At 40.5% G+C, this 21,320-nt stretch overlaps 1 protein-coding gene across 6 annotated transcripts in view; it reads left to right on the top strand.

The window, feature by feature from the left end:
* WDR27 (WD repeat domain 27) overlaps positions 1-21,320 on the top strand; it is a 314,696-nt gene that overhangs the window by 196,322 nt on the left and 97,054 nt on the right. For 5 of the 6 annotated variants that reach the window (XR_011854091.1, XR_011854090.1, XR_011854089.1 and 2 more), the window contains exon 23: positions 1,906-2,008. The exons of the other annotated variant lie outside the window; for it this stretch is intronic. Coding sequence is in view for 1 of the 5 variants with exons in the window: in XM_072141007.1 (XP_071997108.1) it covers positions 1,906-2,008 (103 nt within the window). In the remaining 4 variants the exon portion in view is untranslated. The remainder of the gene's footprint in view (positions 1-1,905; positions 2,009-21,320) is intronic. 6 annotated transcript variants of the gene reach the window in all.

The following is a 21,320-nucleotide window of genomic DNA, read 5'->3' as shown; positions in this document are numbered from 1 at the left end:
TCCCTGGACAGGACATGTGATCACAACTATGTTTGGTTGTAGTCGGTTGGTTGCAGCGCATCCAGTATGGCCGGTGTTTTGGTGATGGTTACACATTATTACTATGGTAACAGAGCAAGAAAACCTGTAAGATCATCACTGGGAGCAGGAGTTACTGGGAACTAAAGGATCTTGGGACTTGTAGTTTCCAATGGCAGCCATCTTGGTGATAACTTTAGAGAGGCCATAAAATTTTGTGAATCATAAAATCAAACTATTTAAGCTCCATTTTGTGACTAATGACATTAAGTTTTGTTACAGTCATTTATTTATAGCATTATGGGTTTTTGTATCAGATGTTCATATTCCCAGAATACCCCTTTAATTTTGGTCCCTGTATGCTCAGCGAACTCATAGCCTTGTAAAGTGTGGTTAGCTGTGTAACTGCTAGAGAGCTGTGGATGTCTAGTGGTGTAACAAGGTGACTGCTTGAGAAGCAAGAGTGGATGTTGAGTGGGATTCTTATTGGTCCCAGTATAAATGCAATAAATGGTGGCAGCGGATTAATAATTGGGGTGCTGGAGCTGTATAAGGTGTGATTTGTGTCCTGAGAGAAAGGTGAGCGCAAGTTTGAGTAGGCTAAATTAATCTGTGCAGTTGTACCCCAAGTCACATGATGAGGCAGCGGCGTCCTCGCCATGACAGTAAGATACTAGTACAATGTCAGAAGCCAGATGAAAGTGTATATACACATGTACCCTGATAATCTAACCACATTGTCACCTAACAAAACTAGATGGATTATAATGTGTTTTAGAGAGTCCCTGCCCACATCCTGGGATATTGAACTGAGCAGCCTAGGGAGTGTTAGGAGCTAAAAATGATCTTTATTTATCACTAGGGTATTGAAATGTGAGAATTTTCTTTCATGGGAAAACCCTTTTATAAATTCAGAAAGATCATAGGCATTGGTAAATCATCAAGTGTATTAGTTTTTAAAATATTTTACATTTTCAATCAATGAACAAATGATTCTATATGATATTACTTGAGAAAACCAAGCATGTATGCATTCTACATAATTTCATAATAAACTAAATTTAAAATGGTGCTTGGTTTTTATGTTCTCAAATGTAAAGTCATTTACTAATAATAGTTTTCAACTGATCCAATACTACATTGTAATATACCAAATGCAAAGAATATAAGGAACTTTGCTCATAATTTGATTGTGCTAATAATATTGGCATACACTGAAGCCTATTTAGGATATCTGTGGCATTTTAATTCCAGAAATATTAAAATACGTATTCACATATCTTAGCCAGTTTTAAATATTACACGAAGAGGTCCTAAAAACTTTAATTAATGAACAGAAGAAGTACTGGATTTTGTATATCCAATAAATATAAATATAAGCTGCTACTTAGAACCATGTTAACCCTTTGAATACTGTTCAAGTTAGCATAGGAAAGGAAAAAAATATTGACAGCACCATGTACATGGCACATTTACTTACCCGTCCGGAGAAGTTCACAAAAAGTGCATTGTCCGACGATCATGCACTCTGCCGCGATTCACTAAGATTATGCGCCGGATATCGTGCATGTGTGAGTTCACCTTCTTCTTCCTGGTGCATGTAAGTGCTTGATCTTGCGACACAATTTGAAAGTTAAATCCCGCGCTCAGTCCGAACCAGTCAGATCGTCTGATGGTCCCCCCCTCCCGATTTCTGTCACATGAAAGCCAGCAGAGCTGTTCTACAATCTGATCACGTAAACACAATGTTAAATACCTGGCAAAGGGGGGCAAAACCCGAAAACACCGCAAAGTCCAACGAAATTATCCGTTGGACCCTTGATAAATAAGCCCCAATGTGTATGTTACAGATAATCTTTGTTTCAATGTCTTTTTATATTGTTTTAGATGTATTCGCCGTTTTGAAGGTCACCTAAATCGATACCAGTCTTGTGGAGTGACAGTGAGTCCTTGTGGAAGGTTCATTGCTTGTGGATCTGAAGATAGATGTGTAAGTCTTTATCTTGTAACATTCTCTCAGCATATATAACTAAAATAAGAACTATATATAAAAATCTTTGTCTTTAATTGCTATTCTGCTGAATACTTGATTTAGAAATTTAGTACCCATTATTAAGGGTATTAAACCAAACCAGACACGACTTAAAGCTTGCACCGCCATGTTTTAAGTGCCGCCGGCGTCTTTGCTGCCTGCATACAAGAGGTTAACAGCCGCAATCGGAACCGACCGCGGGTGATAGCGATGGGTCTTTGTTGCAATAGGCAGCAGAGCCCATCTCTGTATGAAGAGGGCTCAGCCCGTGAGCCCTCTTCATACACCCTTCATAGTTTTGCAGCGGATATATCCCGTCGCAGAGCGTGAAGGGGATTGTAGCTTGTTTCAAAATACAATAAAAAAGGCTTTATTAATTAGTTAAAAACAGACTAGGCGATTGGCATGGTAAAACATAATTCACAGGTTTGAAGGAGTTTCTCCCCTTACATATAAGCATAACCACATTCAAAAAGAAAGTGACTGGTATACTATAAAAACAGTACTTACTCAATAGATGCATAGCTCAGCAAGCATGAAGAACAAAAAACAGGTAACCACACCACAGCACCCCAAAACTCGACTCACTGTCATCTTCTTCCCATTAAGCTAAACATGTAAACTGCCTAGCACAAAGGTTAGGAAATTTTTATTACATCCCTGTTGGTAAAATGATTTTTGTCTCTTTATAAATACAGTAGGCAAATTAGGAAAAAAAAGGTGCACAATACTAATCTTTAAAGTATTATCCGAACTCCAATTGACATCTATTAAGACATGTTGCTAGGTATTACAAAACCAAAGATAGATTCATCTTAAATGACAGCCCTTTCCCCCATTGCAGCCCCCTAAACGATTTGGTCCTTTTTCTTTTTTTTTTCCGTTTTTTGCTTCCCCCATTTAAAAATTGTACACTTTTCCATGTACAGAGCTTGTATGTGGGCTTGTTTTCTGTAACAATGCTAAGTTACCAACACCACTACAATATACTTTATTCCAAATATTCTTTATATATCTTCTTATTAGTTATCGCATATTGCATATCACATATCACATATCGTGCAAACCACATATATCTTGAAAAAATGTCCTTAGCAATATTCAGGATATTTCACTCTTATTTACTTATCTTCTGAAGATTAGTAGAAAAGAGGAAAATATCCTGAATATTGCTAAGGACATTTTTGAACTTATAAAGATATATGTGGTTTGTACGATATTTGATATGCGATCATTTATAAAAAATATATATAAAGAATATTTGGAATAATGCATATTGTAGTGGTGTCAGTAAAAATCATAAACATGATCATGTTTCATATCGTCAAATCCCAAAATCTATCAATATATAAAACAGTTATTTTGGATGGTGAACCCTGTAAAGGAAAATAGCACCCAAATGGCAGAAATTTTTGGTCATTCTGCAATTTCTAAAAATTTAAATAAAAAGTGATCAAAAGGTCATACAGTCCTACAAATGGTACCAATGTTAACATCAATAAGTCCTGCAAAAAGTGAAACCTTACAAGCTCCGTACACCAAAGTATGAAAAAGTTTTCATACTTCCACTTTCCAGTACACGGTATGGAATAGTAAATACCATCACTGGAAAAAAATCCATCATATAACAATACATGCTCTAGTTGTACACTTCAATTTAAACAAAATATAAACATGTTTTAGAGACATATACACCAACAAGTTTTCATGTGTACTAGGGGTGCCTAATTTTTCTTTTCTTATACTACCAACCTATCCTTGGCATCCCAATGTTTTGTATTTTTTAAGTGTTCATTACACTGTGTTCTATAGTAAAAGGATCCTAGGAGTCAAAATGAAGGGATTGAACACTTTTGATTAAACTGCAAAGGATTTTTTTGCAACTGTGATTTATAATTTCTGACATATGAGAGATTCAGAATGAGGATCAGACAGTCAGGCAGAAGCAAATCCATGGAATAGTTGGATAAAAAAAAAAAATTGCCCCTGATTTGGTCTTCCAAGGAGATGAGAGGACAACTGCATATTCATGAGTAAAAGTGATTTGCTAGTGTTTTTAAAGCAAAGTCAAAAGCATTAAGTGGTATTTAAAATATGAAGATGATTGAACTTGAATGTTAACAATGGAAACATTTTTTTTTTCATAATTTAAGTCAAGTAGAAATTTTGGTATGAGAAAAATCACAAGGTAGGCATATTGAGGTCAATGTAGTGTCTGCCAAGATGATTAAATGGTCTTGTTAACCTACAGAAGAAAGAATTTTGTAAAATGTACAATGGCTCGTCTACATTGTTGCCAAGTGTTTGCTGAGGTCAGAGCTTCTGTAAGTCAATGATGAGAGCAAATGTTTTGTACTTATCTATACAAGAATAACACCTACACTTGCTTGGAGCAGATTTTGTCCATGAGAAGCCCATTGAACTGACTTATGACATGTTTGGACTAACACTTAAACCAGTTTTTGGCTTTAGACGGTGTAAGTAAAAAGTAACTAAACTTTTCACAAAATTTAATAAATCAGTAATGCAGATAATAGTAAGCTTTGTTATGGATCTTGTTAAAGTCCTTTAGAACTGATATAATCATAAACATGCTCTATCAAAATAAAAAGACGATCATTTCCAATGGTGAACTCCATATTCAAATGTCCGAATAACTGCTTTTTTGCCATTTTGCAACTCATAAAAATTGGAATAAAGAGTGATCAAAAGCTCGTACAGTTTTCAAAATGGTGCTGACCCGGATTGCACTTTACCTTGCATCCCTGCCCTGACCCTGTGCCTGAACCTGACCATGAGACTGTCTCCTTCTAAGGTACCTCAACCTCAGCTGTTACCTGCAAGTTGCACCCGTGGAACGACCTGGTGGTACGCCATCCCACTTTGTGGTGGGCTCTGGTGAAGACCAGATGCCACTTAGTTTCTGGTCCCGGGTGTCGGGTAGTACCACCTCCCGCGGTGGTCCAGAGGATCCACTGATCCCAAATCCTGTAAGATCCGGCCATGGATCCTGCCAAGGTTCCGCTTCCCTGACGGCACGATCTTGCCACCATCACGGTCCAGCAATCCTGGCAGATTGCCGCACAAGGCGAACAGCTGGGACAAGTCACTGCTATGCTGCAACAGCTGCTAGCCTGTCAGCATCAGCAACAGGTTCCTGAAACTGCTCCTGCAACTTCTGCTACCCCGTCTTGTCTTTCTGCCGCTGAACCTAGGCTACGGCTGTCTATGCCTGACAAATATGATGGAGATCCCAAGCTGTGCAGGGGCTTTACAACCCAGTGTTCCCTGGGAACAGAGACGACCCGGTCACGGCTACTCTCACGGCATTTCTGGCGGAGTTCCGGTCCATTTCCGATGAACCTGCACGGGACTCCTCTGCTGAGACTGCATTGTTGAACCTGCACCTGTCTAGTTCCGTACCCTGGACTCGGAACTCTCCTGGAACGATGCAGCTCTGTCCGCAACCTTTAAAAAAGGACTCCCTGCTCAAGTCAAAGACGCTTTGGCTGCTTGTGACTTGCTGTCTACTCCGAGTGGTCTCATCACACTGGCCAATCGGATTGACGTGTGGTTTAAGCAGCGCACTGAGGAATTATGCTTTAAGCACCCACAAGCCCGGGTTAGACGGTTTCCCCGTCTTCCAAAAGCCCCTCCAGCTTCCGCCTGTATTGTCTGCTGAGGACCTATGCAGGTGGACAGAACGCGACTCTCCCTTCAGGTGCATTCCAGACGACATCTGGGGAACCTCTGCTTGTATTGTGCCCACCCAGAGCACTTGTCCTGTCTGTCCCCAACGTCCAGGAAATGCCAGAACCTAGGTTCCCTAGGTGTGAGCAAAGCTTCTCCATGCCTGACTATTCCTCAGCGTTGGCACCTGCACCCAGATCCAGGTCTCTGCTTTCTTGGACTCCAGTTCTGCGGGGAACTTTGTGGATGCGCTCTGGTCTCCTGGCACAACCTCCCTGTGGCCATTATCGAGAAGCCTCTGGTCATCTCCTCGGTCAGCGGACAAATCCTCTCCAATCTGGTCAGGTATAGCACTGTGCCAATTTCCCTGCAAGTCGGTGCTCTGCATAAGGAGAGGCTGTCCCCCTACGTGCTGCCCCGCTCTACCTTGTCCCTCCTTCTGGGTCTTCCGTGGCCGCAGCTTCATGCACCTGTTCTCAACTGGATGACGGGGGATATTCTTCGTTGGGGTCCAGTGAGTCAGTCCTGCTGTATGGAAGCGTCTTGGCCAGTGCCCGTCTTGGCTTTCTCCGTAACATCTTAGCCTTTAGAGGGCCTACCTACATGTTACCGGGACTTTGCCGATGTGTTTGCTAAGAAGCCGGCAGAGACATTCCCACCACATCGTCCCTATGACTGCCCTATTCATCTGTTTCTGGGTACCTCTCCTCCCCAAGGTTGGGTGTACCCTCTCTCCTTACTCAAAACGGCTGCCATGACAGAGTATATTAAAGAGAACCTACAGAGAGGGTTTGTACGTAGGTCCTCCTCTCCAGCCAGTGCAGAGTTCTTTTTTGTGACTAAGAATGACAGCTCTTTGCGTCCCTGCATCTTTTTGATAGCCTCCGGGGTGCAGCGCTCTGTAACCCTCATTTCCTGTTACTATTGATGGCCAGATCTGGTCCAGGACGTGCAGGATTTTGTGGGTTCCTGCACCTCCTGTGCTTGTAATAAGCCATCGTGCCTCAAACCCGCTGGTTTCCTGATGCCGTTGCTGATACCCAGCAACCCGTGGACATGGACTTTGTCATGGACCTTCCATCTTCCTCTGGTAAATCTGGATGGTAACCGACCAGTTCTCAAAAATGTCCCATTTTGTCCCGCTGCCAGGTCTGCCATCTGCTGCTCACCTTGCCAGCCTGTTCTTCACCCACATCTTTCGACTACATGGACTTGCGTTGCACATAGTTTCAGACCGAGCGGTCCAGTTTTTCTCCCGCTTCTAGCCATCTCTGTGTAATCAGCTGCAAGTAAATTTTGGACTTCTCTTCTGCGTACCATCCACAGTCTAATGGACAGGTAGAGAGAATTAACCAAACTCTGGGCATTTACCTTTGTCATTTTGTCTCTCCTGTCAGGCCGACTGGTCCACTTTGTTGCCATGGGCAGAGTACTCCTGTAACTCCCTGGACTCTGAGTCTGCTGGTTAAGCCCCGTTCTTTATTGTCTATGGACGAATTCCACGCCCACCTCTTCCTCTATCCGTTCCTTCGGATGTTCCTGTTGTGGAATTGTTGGTGCAGGACCTCAGGTCTATCTGGGCACAGACCTGTCAGTCCCTACTTCGGGTGCCTCCCCGTGGCCCCTGGCTCCCCTCAGTACTTTACCCATCCTGCTCCGGCAGCCAGCCACGCATGTTCCCGCACTCTATGATTTAAAGGGTCAGCGCACCACTAATTGGTGCTCGCCATTTTCAGGAAATCTATTAAAGCCTGCCTGTTCCTGAAAACCCTGATGGATCTCTGTGCCTACACCTTAGAGAAAGCTCTCCTGCAATATTCCTGAATATTCCTTGGTTCCTGTGTGTTCCTGAGTTCCCATGTTCCTACATTCCTGTGTCCCGTGTTCCTGTTCCTGTGTTCCTGTTTTCATGTTCCTGTGTTCCTGTTCCCGTGCTCCTGTGTATTTCTTTTCCCGTGACTTGACCTTGCATCTCTGTCACCTGCCCTGACCCTGTGCCTGAACCTGACCACGAAACTGTCTCCTGCTAAGGTACCTCAAGCTCGGCTGCCACCGCGGGCTAGTGGCACCCGTGGAACGACCTGGTGGTCGACCATGTTCTAAGATCCATTTATGTACGACAAGCTGTACTTTTTTATCATGACAGGGTAAATTTTATTTTTTGGTCACTTTTTATCCTTTTTTTATAAGGTTGGATTTTTAAAACTTTTTTTTTTTACGGCATTCACCATACAGGCGCAGTAATAATTTTATTTAGTTAGTTACGGACATGGCAATACCAAATACCGTATATACTCGAGTATAAGCTGAGTTTTTCAGCACAAAAAATGTGCTGAAAAACTTTCACCTCAGTTTATAATTCCCTGACTCCCCCCCCCCCCCCCCGGCAGATCCTCTTCTATACCGCGACACTCAGGCATCGGCCCCATGTCCCCGCACAGGCTTATCATATGTTGGAGGACAATTTCTTCTGGCGCAGCACAGGGAATCACGGCTATACGTAAAGCTCAATCGTGACTCAATTTAATATTATAATCAGGATAAAATACATACAGATAAAATTGGATGAATAAAAATGACAACGCGTTTCGTACCACAACCAGGCGCTTCGTCAGGTCTATGTGCACAGTAATAAGCATTTGTTTGGTTTTATAATACACACCAGGAAGTGATGTCATTGTTTAAAAAAAAAAAAATATATATATATTTTTTAATTTTTTCCCCAGCAACTTGATTGTTTAGTGGGGGCCACTTGTAAACATATAAAGGCATACATTACACTTATATTCAGTCCAAATCATCATACTTGGACATACAGCATATTATATAAAAAAGACATATTTTGACAGGTTAGATTTCTTCTTGCCTGACTTAATCTTGGACCGCTACTTGGACGCATTTTGGCACCTTGTGACGTGGTTGTGGGGGCGGAAATGATGGTGCGGTGCACTGTTGGAGCGGATGGAGTTCAGTGCCACGCATCAACTACGGTGGCCGAAAGAGGAGAAAAGACTGTCGTGTGTGAATGAAACTTGGATGAACTGGCATCGGGCTTCAGCTTACACCACTGCTTCTGATGCTTCGTTCAAGCCCTCAGGACTCAGGGTACGTAGTTTGTACATCCAATATACCTACCTGCGACATAGGGCTTGGTATCGATTGGTGACATTTGTATTTATCTGATCTATGGGGCTGATTAGTATTTGTTTTTCATTTTTTTGGTGTTTGAAGGCAAAATGTTTCGAGAGGCCATGTTTTAAAAAGCCCTTCTTGATATTCCCCCTGTGGCCGGTAATACGGTCATGTAATTGTTGTGTGGCTCTGCCGACGTACTGTAGGCCACACAGACATTCGATTAGATATATAACATAGCTGGATCGGCAAGTCATTGTGGTCTTAATTGGGAATGATTCTTGTGTGATATTTCATTTTATATGAGTGGCGTTATTGTTAATACTGGGACAGCAGAGACACAATTTATGGCCACATCTCCTGATCCTAGGGATCGTGTCCATTGTCAGGGATTTGATGATTTCATGCTGGTGCTGTTTTATCTGACTGGGGGCCAATACATTTTTAAGTGAGGCTGCTCTCCTATATGTGATTATTGGTTTCTTTGGGATACGGGCTTTTTTTTCATTTGAATTTTTTTTTATTTTCATTTAATAAAACATACAAACAAATAGATGAGCCATTTTCATAGGGATATGGGCTTTTAATAGTTGGTCTTTTTCCAGTAGGTGCCAGTGTTTCTTTAGAATATTGGTGATCTCCTTTGATCTGTCATTATACCTAGTGATGAAATTCAGGGTATATTCTTCGTTCTTTTTCTTTGCATTTTTTGACAGACATTCTTGTTGTAAAAGGTTTACAGTTTTTTGATACGCTTGTTTTAAAATATGGGATGGAAAAAGCGGTTTTTGAGGATCAATGCTTGTTATTTAACCCTTTCAGGACCAATGACGAAAATGCACGTCCAAGTCGGGTGCACGTTCCGGCACCGGGACGTGCATTTTCGTCATCCATTTAAATCGTCACCGTGTGTAAACACACGGTGACTACACTGTGACATCGGCTGTCATAGACAGCCGAGTGTCACAGGCATCGGTGCAGGGACCAATCACAGCGCTCCCTGTCCGGCGATCGCTATGATTGGTTGGTGACGTCACACCAACCAATCATAGCTGTATCCTGTGAGAGGAGGCTGGAATACAGCTCCGATCTCGTCATTTCAGTCAGAGTTGTGGATGAGATCGGAGCTGTGTCTGCTGAGCCTCCTCTCAGAACGAAACTTTGTTGCAGTTTGCCCCACAGAGTTCGATTAACCCCTTAGTGTGCCCCCTCATATTCACCAGCTCTTCCAGTTACATTGTCCAGTGATACCGTGATTGCGCCTGTCAGTGACCTGCGTCCATATAGTGTCCAGTGATACTGTGATTGCTCCTGTCACTGACCAGCGTCCATATAGTGTCCAGTAATAATACCGTGATTGCGCCTGTCACTGACCTGCGTCCATATAGTGTCCAGTGATACCGTGATTGCTCCTGTCACTGACCAGCGTCCATATAGTGTCCAGTGATACCGTGATTGCTCCTGTCACTGACCAGCGTCCATATAGTGTCCAGTGATACCGTGATTGCTCCTGTCAGTGACCAGCGTCCATATAGTGTCCAGTAATAATACCGTGATTGCTCCTGTCACTGACCAGCGTCCATATAGTGTCCAGTGATACCGTGATTGCTCCTGTCACTGACCAGCGTCCATATAGTGTCCAGTAATAATACCGTGATTGCTCCGGTCATTGACCAGCGTCCATATAGTGTCCAGTAATAATACCGTGATTGCTCCTGTCACTGACCAGCATCCATATAGTGTCCAGTGATACCGTGATTGCTCCTGTCAGTGACCTGCGTCCATATAGTGTCCAGTGATACCGTGATTGCTCCTGTCAGTGACCTGCGTCCATATAGTGTCCAGTAATAATACTGTGATTGCTCCTGTCACTGACCAGCGTCCATATAGTGTCCAGTGATACCATGATTGCTCCTGTCACTTACCAGCGTCCATATAGTGTCCAGTAATAATACAGTGATTGCTCCTGTCACTGACCAGCATCCATATAGTGTCCAGTAATAATACCGTGATTGCTCCTGTCAATGAACAGCGTCCATATAGTGTCCCGTGATACCGTGATTGCTCCTGTCACTGACCAGCGTCCATATAGTGTCCAGTGATACCGTGATTGCTCCTGTCAGTGACCTGCGTCCATATAGTGTCCAGTAATAATACAGTGATTGCTCCTGTCACTGACCAGTGTCCATATAGTGTCCAGTGATACCGTGATTGCTCCTGTCACTGACCAGCGTCCATATAGTATGCAGTGATACCGTGATTGCTCCTGTCACTGACCAGCGTCCATATAGTGTCTAGTAATAATACAGTGATTGCTCCTGTCACTGACCAGCGTCTATATAGTGTCCAGTGATACCGTGATTGCTCCTGTCACTGAATATTAGTTACTAGTTGTTGTTTGTTACCTAAAAGAAAAAAAAGCTACAAAAAAAAAAAAGAATAAAATATAATAATTTTTTTTTTACAGCTATACAGTTGTAGTTCTAGGTATAGATATACACTTTGTGAATATGTCTCAAAGAATGGCACAGCGGATGTTTACTGCAGAGGAAGCCTATGCTATGATCTGTTCAGACACAGATGCCGCAAGTGAAATTGATGATGAACTTTTCGTTCCTTCATCGTCATCTAGTGACAGCGATGAGCCAGTAGCAATGCGCTCCAGGCTGAGCGAAAGTCAGCCAAGTACTAGCTGTAATGACCCAGACTGGCTGTCCGCAGAATCATATGCCCCACAAATTCCAGATTTTGTTTCTGTGCCCGGCGTTAAGATAGACACCACAGGTTATTGTGAGGCAGATTTTTTTAAGTTCTTCTTTTCAGAAGATTTAATAAATCTAATAGTCCAACAAACAATTGTGTACGCCGCTCAATTTTTGGCTACACACCCTGAATCACTTTATGTTCGTGATAACATGTGGAAGCCAGTTGACCAGGCAGAAATGCTGATATTTTGGGGCCTTCTTTTGAATATGGGCCTTGTAAAAAAGCCAACAATCAGATCATACTGGTCAACCAATGTATTGTACGACACCCCTATGTATCGGGACGTGATGCCGCGCAAACGCTTCGAGGCTATAATGCGCTTCATTCATTACAGTGACAACTCATTATGTCCCCCAGCAAGTGACCCCAGCTATGATCGGCTATTTAAAATTAGGCCTCTCATGAAGCATTTTAATTTAAAATTTGCAGAGGTATATATGCCTGACAAGAAATTGGCAATTGACGAATCCCTGGTGTTGTTCAAGGGGAGATTAAAATTCAGACAATATCTCCCAAGCAAGAGAGCCAAATATGGCATGAAAGTTTATAAAGTCTGTGAAAGCAACAGTGGCTTTACCCACCATTTTCGGGTATACAAGGGAAAAGATTCAAAAATTAATCCTCCTGAATGTCCCCCCAACCTTAATGTTAGCGGCCGAATAGTTTGGGACCTAATTCACCCACTGTTGGACAAGGGGTATCACTTGTTTGTTGATAATTTTTATACAAGTGTGTCCCTGTTTAGAGACCTTTTCCAAAAAATATTGTGGCTTGTGGCACCATCAGGAGGACGCAAAAAGGCCTTCCAAAGGCACTGGTCAATTTTAAATTAAAAGCCGGGGAATGCAAAGCTCTTTGCAATGATCATTTATTGCTGGTAAAATACAGAAATAAAAAGGATGTGCATGTGCTAACCACCATTCATGCTAATGAGAGCAGCCCTGTTTCTGTCCGTGGTAGAAATGCCACCACTTCAAAACCTCTCTGCATACAACAATATAATAAGAACATGGGAGGGGTAGACCTTGCGGATCAAATGCTGCAGCCCTACAGCGCAGTTAGGAAGTCCAAGGTCTGGTACAAGAAACTGGCTATTAATCTGGTGCAAATGGCCCTGTACAATTCATTTGTCATTTACAAAAAGACCGGCCACCAGGGATCTTACCTGGACTACCAGGAAAAAGTAATAAAAAATTTAATTTTTGGAGACCTGAGTAGCGAAGCAAGGGCTACAACATCAAGTGATGCCAGCAGGATAGTTGCAGGACAGCACTTCCCATCCCAAGTCCCACCAACTGCAAAAAAGGCCAGTCCTCAAAAAAGATGCCGTGTCTGCTATAAAAATGGGATTAGGAAGGACACTGGTTATCAGTGCATGACATGCCATGACCAACCAGGGCTATGCATTCATGAATGTTTCCGCAAATACCATACCTCACTAGAATATAAATTTTTTTTATTTAGTCATTCAGAAATGTCCACATATTTATGCCGTGCCCCCACTTCACATTTATTGGCCACTTCAAAATTAAAATTCTCATTATACCTCTAGATGAATATTATGCGGATTGTAAAAATTGGGTTCCATTTCACTTACTTCACTTCACTTACCCAAAACTCACAAAAGTAACTAGGTTGGGAATATAAGATTTCCACACTGATGTGACTTCTGAAGGGTTTCTATAATTCACTTGCTCAATTCCTCTGCCAGGAAGATGGGACCTGTAATCATTGCAGCCTGAATTGTGGCCAGAAAAGCTAAAATGCGCTCCTTCCATTGTAGGCCCTGCCAATTGTCCAAAAAGCAGATAATGGCCATGTTGAGTGCATTTTTCATCATGGAAGACACTAAAATATTAAATCTGGGAACCATTTTGGTCATTCTCTTTATTTTGAGCCAAAAAAAACTGTCCCAAATGTGAGATATCGCTGAAAATAATGAAAATTTTAAATTTTCATATTTGCTTTGCATTAATTCTGAAAAAAATGGTAAGGTCTAAATACATGATAATCCCATATATATGGACCAAAAAGGGTGCAGTATCCAAAACGGGATCACTTCTGGGGGATTTCTGTGATCTTCATTGCCAAATTTCTTTTCTAATGGTGGATAGGGTCTAGAATTGGTTGCAGCCTGAATTGTGGCCAGAAAAGCTAAAATGCGCTCCTTCCATTGTAGGCCCTGCCAATTGTCCAAAAAGCAGATAATGGCCATGTTGAGTGCATTTTTCATCATGGGAGACACTATTAAATCTGGGAACCATTTTGGTCATTCTCTTTATTTTGAGCCAAAATAAACTGTCCCAAATGTGAGATATCGCTGAAAATAATGAAAATTTTTAATTTTCATATTTGCTTTGCATTAATTCTGAAAAAAATGGTAAGGTCTAAATACATGATAATCCCATATATATGGACCAAAAAGGGTGCAGTATCCAAAACGGGATCACTTCTGGGGGATTTCTGTGATCTTCATTGCCAAATTTCTCTTCTAATGGTGGATATGGTCTAGAATTGGTTGCAGTCTGAATTGTGGCCAGAAAAGCTGAAATGCGCTCCTTCCATTGTAAGCCCTGCCAATTGTCCAAAAAGCAGATAATGGCCATGTTGAGTGCATTTTTCATCATGGAAGACACTATTAAATCTGGGAAACATTTTGGTCATTCTCTTTATTTTGAGCCAAAATAAACTGTCCCAAATGTGAGATATCGCTGAAAATAATGAAAATTTTTAATTTTCATATTTGCTTTGCATTAATTCTGAAAAAAATGGTAAGGTCTAAATACATGATAATCCCATATATATGGACCAAAAAGGGTGCAGTATCCAAAATGGGATCACTTCTGGGGGATTTCTGTGATCTTCATTGCCAAATTTCTCTTCTAATGGTGGATAGGGTCTAGAATTGGTTGCAGCCTGAATTGTGGCCAGAAAAGCTGAAATGCGCTCCTTCCATTGTAGGCCCTGCCAATTGTCCAAAAAGCAGATAATGGCCATGTTGAGTGCATTTTTCATCATGGAAGACACTAAAATATTAAATCTGGGAACCATTTTGGTCTTTCTCTTTATTTTGAGCCAAAAAAAACTGTCCCAAATGTGAGATATCGCTGAAAATAATGAAAATTTTTAATTTCCATATTTGCTTTGCATTAATTCTGAAAAAAATGGTAAGGTCTAAATACATGATAATCCCATATATATGGACCAAAAAGGGTGCAGTATCCAAAATGGGATCACTTCTGGGGTATTTCTGTGATCTTCATTGCCAAATTTCTCTTCTAATGGTGGATAGGGTCTAGAATTGGTTGCAGCCTGAATTGTTGCCAGAAAAGCTAAAATGCGCTCCTTCCATTGTAGGCCCTGCCAATTGTCCAAAAAGCAGATAAAGGCCATGTTGAGTGCATTTTTCATCATGGAAGACACTAAAATATTAAATCTGGGAACCATTTTGGTCATTCTCTTTATTTTGAGCCAAAATAAACTGTCCCAAATGTGAGATATCGCTGAAAATAATGAAAATTTTTAATTTTCATATTTGCTTTGCATTAATTCTGAAAAAAAATGGTAAGGTCTAAATACATGATAATCCCATATATATGGACCAAAAAGGGTGCAGTATCCAAAATGGGATCACTTCTGGGGGATTTCTGTGATCTTCATTGCCAAATTTCTCTTCTAATGGTGGATAGGGTCTAGAATTGGTTGCAGCCTGAATTGTGGCCAGAAAAGCTAAAATGCGCTCCTTCCATTGTAGGCCCTGCCAATTGTCCAAAAAGCAGATAATGGCCATGTTGAGTGCATTTTTCATCATGGAAGACACTTTTAAATCTGGGAACCATTTTGGTCATTCTCTTTATTTTGAGCCAAAATAAACTGTCCCAAATGTGAGATATCGCTGAAAATAATGAAAATTTTTAATTTTCATATTTGCTTTGCATTAATTCTGAAAAAAATGGTAAGGTCTAAATACATGATAATCCCATATATATGGACCAAAAAGGGTGCAGTATCCAAAATGGGATCACTTCTGGGGGATTTCTGTGATCTTCATTGCCAAATTTCTCTTCTAATGGTGGATATGGTCTAGAATTGGTTGCAGTCTGAATTGTGGCCAGAAAAGCTGAAATGCGCTCCTTCCATTGTAGGCCCTGCCAATTGTCCAAAAAGCAGATAATGGCCATGTTGAGTGCATTTTTCATCATGGAAGACTCTAAAATATTAAATCTGGGAACCATTTTGGTCTTTCTCTTTATTTTGAGCCAAAAAAAACTGTCCCAAATGTGAGATATCGCTGAAAATAATGAAAATTTTTAATTTCCATATTTGCTTTGCATTAATTCTGAAAAAAATGGTAAGGTCTAAATACATGATAATCCCATATATATGGACCAAAAAGGGTGCAGTATCCAAAATGGGATCACTTCTGGGGGATTTCTGTGATCTTCATTGCCAAATTTCTCTTCTAATGGTGGATAGGGTCTAGAATTGGTTGCAGCCTGAATTGTTGCCAGAAAAGCTAAAATGCGCTCCTTCCATTGTAGGCCCTGCCAATTGTCCAAAAAGCAGATAAAGGCCATGTTGAGTGCATTTTTCATCATGGGAGACACTAAAATATTAAATCTGGGAACCATTTTGGTCATTCTCTTTATTTTGAGCCAAAATAAACTGTCCCAAATGTGAGATATCGCTGAAAATAATGAAAATTTTTAATTTTCATATTTGCTTTGCATTAATTCTGAAAAAAATGGTAAGGTCTAAATACATGATAATCCCATATATATGGACCAAAAAGGGTGCAGTATCCAAAACGGGATCACTTCTGGGGGATTTCTGTGATCTTCATTGCCAAATTTCTCTTCTAATGGTGGATATGGTCTAGAATTGGTTGCAGCCTGAATTGTGGCCAGAAAAGCTGAAATGCGCTCCTTCCATTGTAAGCCCTGCCAATTGTCCAAAAAGCAGATAATGGCCATGTTGAGTGCATTTTTCATCATGGAAGACACTAAAATATTAAATCTGGGAACCATTTTGGTCATTCTCTTTATTTTGAGCCAAAAAAAACTGTCCCAAATGTGAGATATCGCTGAAAATAATGAAAATTTTTAATTTCCATATTTGCTTTGCATTAATTCTGAAAAAAATGGTAAGGTCTAAATACATGATAATCCCATATATATGGACCAAAAAGGGTGCAGTATCCAAAACGGGATCACTTCTGGGGGATTTCTGTGATCTTCATTGCCAAATTTCTCTTCTAATGGTGGATAGGGTCTAGAATTGGTTGCAGCCTGAATTGTGGCCAGAAAAGCTAAAATGCGCTCCTTCCATTGTAGGCCCTGCCAATTGTCCAAAAAGCAGATAATGGCCATGTTGAGTGCATTTTTCATCATGGAAGACACTATTAAATCTGGGAACCATTTTGGTCATTCTCTTTATTTTGAGCCAAAATAAACTGTCCCAAATGTGAGATATCGCTGAAAATAATGAAAATTTTTAATTTTCATATTTGCTTTGCATTAATTCTGAAAAAAATGGTAAGGTCTAAATACATGATAATCCCATATATATGGACCAAAAAGGGTGCAGTATCCAAAATGGGATCACTTCTGGGGGATTTCTGTGATCTTCATTGCCAAATTTCTCTTCTAATGGTGGATATGGTCTAGAATTGGTTGCAGTCTGAATTGTGGCCAGAAAAGCTGAAATGCGCTCCTTCCATTGTAGGCCCTGCCAATTGTCCAAAAAGCAGATAATGGCCATGTTGAGTGCATTTTTCATCATGGAAGACACTAAAATATTAAATCTGGGAACCATTTTGGTCTTTCTCTTTATTTTGAGCCAAAAAAAACTGTCCCAAATGTGAGATATCGCTGAAAATAATGAAAATTTTTAATTTCCATATTTGCTTTGCATTAATTCTGAAAAAAATGGTAAGGTCTAAATACATGATAATCCCATATATATGGACCAAAAAGGGTGCAGTATCCAAAATGGGATCACTTCTGGGGGATTTCTGTGATCTTCATTGCCAAATTTCTCTTCTAATGGTGGATAGGGTCTAGAATTGGTTGCAGCCTGAATTGTTGCCAGAAAAGCTAAAATGCGCTCCTTCCATTGTAGGCCCTGCCAATTGTCCAAAAAGCAGATAAAGGCCATGTTGAGTGCATTTTTCATCATGGAAGACACTAAAATATTAAATCTGGGAACCGTTTTGGTCATTCTCTTTATTTTGAGCCAAAAAAAACTGTCCCAAATGTGAGATATCGCTGAAAATAATGAAAATTTTTAATTTTCATATTTGCTTTGCATTAATTCTGAAAAAAATGGTAAGGTCTAAATACATGATAATCCCATATATATGGACCAAAAAGGGTGCAGTATCCAAAATGGGATCACTTCTGGGGGATTTCTGTGATCTTCATTGCCAAATTTCTCTTCTAATGGTGGATATGGTCTAGAATTGGTTGCAGTCTGAATTGTGGCCAGAAAAGCTGAAATGCGCTCCTTCCATTGTAGGCCCTGCCAATTGTCCAAAAAGCAGATAATGGCCATGTTGAGTGCATTTTTCATCATGGAAGACACTAAAATATTAAATCTGGGAACCATTTTGGTCTTTCTCTTTATTTTGAGCCAAAAAAAACTGTCCCAAATGTGAGATATCGCTGAAAATAATGAAAATTTTTAATTTTCATATTTGCTTTGCATTAATTCTGAAAAAAATGGTAAGGTCTAAATACATGATAATCCCATATATATGGACCAAAAAGGGTGCAGTATCCAAAATGGGATCACTTCTGGGGGATTTCTGTGATCTTCATTGCCAAATTTCTCTTCTAATGGTGGATAGGGTCTAGAATTGGTTGCAGCCTGAATTGTGGCCAGAAAAGCTGAAATGCGCTCCTTCCATTGTAAGCCCTGCCAATTGTCCAAAAAGCAGATAATGGCCATGTTGAGTGCATTTTTCATCATGGAAGACACTAAAATATTAAATCTGGGAACCATTTTGGTCATTCTCTTTATTTTGAGCCAAAAAAAACTGTCCCAAATGTGAGATATCGCTGAAAATAATGAAAATTTTTAATTTTCATATTTGCTTTGCATTAATTCTGAAAAAAATGGTAAGGTCTAAATACATGATAATCCCATATATATGGACCAAAAAGGGTGCAGTATCCAAAATGGGATCACTTCTGGGGGATTTCTGTGATCTTCATTGCCAAATTTCTCTTCTAATGGTGGATAGGGTCTAGAATTGGTTGCAGCCTGAATTGTGGCCAGAAAAGCTGAAATGCGCTCCTTCCATTGTAAGCCCTGCCAATTGTCCAAAAAGCAGATAATGGCCATGTTGAGTGCATTTTTCATCATGGAAGACACTAAAATATTAAATCTGGGAACCATTTTGGTCATTCTCTTTATTTTGAGCCAAAAAAAACTGTCCCAAATGTGAGATATCGCTGAAAATAATGAAAATTTTTAATTTCCATATTTGCTTTGCATTAATTCTGAAAAAAATGGTAAGGTCTAAATACATGATAATCCCATATATATGGACCAAAAAGGGTGCAGTATCCAAAACGGGATCACTTCTGGGGGATTTCTGTGATCTTCATTGCCAAATTTCTCTTCTAATGGTGGATAGGGTCTAGAATTGGTTGCAGCCTGAATTGTGGCCAGAAAAGCTAAAATGCGCTCCTTCCATTGTAGGCCCTGCCAATTGTCCAAAAAGCAGATAATGGCCATGTTGAGTGCATTTTTCATCATGGAAGACACTTTTAAATCTGGGAACCATTTTGGTCATTCTCTTTATTTTGAGCCAAAATAAACTGTCCCAAATGTGAGATATCGCTGAAAATAATGAAAATTTTTAATTTTCATATTTGCTTTGCATTAATTCTGAAAAAAATGGTAAGGTCTAAATACATGATAATCCCATATATATGGACCAAAAAGGGTGCAGTATCCAAAATGGGATCACTTCTGGGGGATTTCTGTGATCTTCATTGCCAAATTTCTCTTCTAATGGTGGATAGGGTCTAGAATTGGTTGCAGCCTGAATTGTTGCCAGAAAAGCTAAAATGCGCTCCTTCCATTGTAGGCCCTGCCAATTGTCCAAAAAACAGATAAAGGCCATGTTGAGTGCATTTTTCATCATGGAAGACACTAAAATATTAAATCTGGGAACCATTTTGGTCATTCTCTTTATTTTGAGCCAAAATAAACTGTCCCAAATGTGAGATATCGCTGAAAATAATGAAAATTTTTAATTTTCATATTTGCTTTGCATTAATTCTGAAAAAAATGGTAAGGTCTAAATACATGATAATCCCATATATATGGACCAAAAAGGGTGCAGTATCCAAAATGGGATCACTTCTGGGGGATTTCTGTGATCTTCATTGCCAAATTTCTCTTCTAATGGTGGATAGGGTCTAGAATTGGTTGCAGCCTGAATTGTGGCCAGAAAAGCTAAAATGCGCTCCTTCCATTGTAGGCCCTGCCAATTGTCCAAAAAGCAGATAATGGCCATGTTGAGTGCATTTTTCATCATGGAAGACACTATTAAATCTGGGAACCATTTTGGTCATTCTCTTTATTTTGAGCCAAAATAAACTGTCCCAAATGTGAGATATCGCTGAAAATAATGAAAATTTTTAATTTTCATATTTGCTTTGCATTAATTCTGAAAAAAATGGTAAGGTCTAAATACATGATAATCCCATATATATGGACCAAAAAGGGTGCAGTATCCAAAATGGGATCACTTCTGGGGGATTTCTGTGATCTTCATTGCCAAATTTCTCTTCTAATGGTGGATATGGTCTAGAATTGGTTGCAGTCTGAATTGTGGCCAGAAAAGCTGAAATGCGCTCCTTCCATTGTAGGCCCTGCCAATTGTCCAAAAAGCAGATAATGGCCATGTTGAGTGCATTTTTCATCATGGAAGACACTAAAATATTAAATCTGGGAACCATTTTGGTCTTTCTCTTTATTTTGAGCCAAAAAAAACTGTCCCAAATGTGAGATATCGCTGAAAATAATGAAAATTTTTAATTTCCATATTTGCTTTGCATTAATTCTGAAAAAAATGGTAAGGTCTAAATACATGATAATTAGAGATGAGCGAACATGCTCGTCCGAGCTTGATGCTCGGTCGAGCATTAGGGTACTCGAAACTGCTCGTTGCTCGGACGAATACTTCGCCCGCTCGAGAAAATGGCAGCTCCCGCCGTTTTGCTTTTTGGCGGCCAGAAACAGAGCCAATCACAAGCCAGGAGACTCTGCACTCCACCCAGCATGACGTGGTACCCTTACACGTCGATAGCAGTGGTTGGCTGGCCAGATCAGGTGACCCTGGGATAGACTAGCCGCTGCCCGCGCTGCTCGGATCATTCTGTGTCTGGATGCCGCTAGGGAGAGAGCTGCTGCTGGTCAGGGAAAGCGTTAGGGTGTTCTATTAGCTTACTGTTAGGCAGGAGTGATTCTCAAAGAACCCAACAGCCCTTCTTAGGGCTACAATAACGTTCTACTTTTTTTATTTTAATTTGCATCTAGTACCATTTTGTGAGGAATTAGCAGGGGGACTTGCTACCGTTGTGTTTAGCTCTTAGTGGCACACATATCCATAGCAAAGACCGAAGTGGGAAAATTTAGTAGGGGTTGGATTTCAATTAGGCACTAACTC

This window comes from Engystomops pustulosus, chromosome 3, assembly GCF_040894005.1.
Source record: "Engystomops pustulosus chromosome 3, aEngPut4.maternal, whole genome shotgun sequence".
In the NCBI taxonomy this organism is placed as follows: Eukaryota; Metazoa; Chordata; class Amphibia; order Anura; family Leptodactylidae; genus Engystomops; species Engystomops pustulosus.
This window is presented reverse-complemented; position numbering and strand designations above follow the sequence as displayed.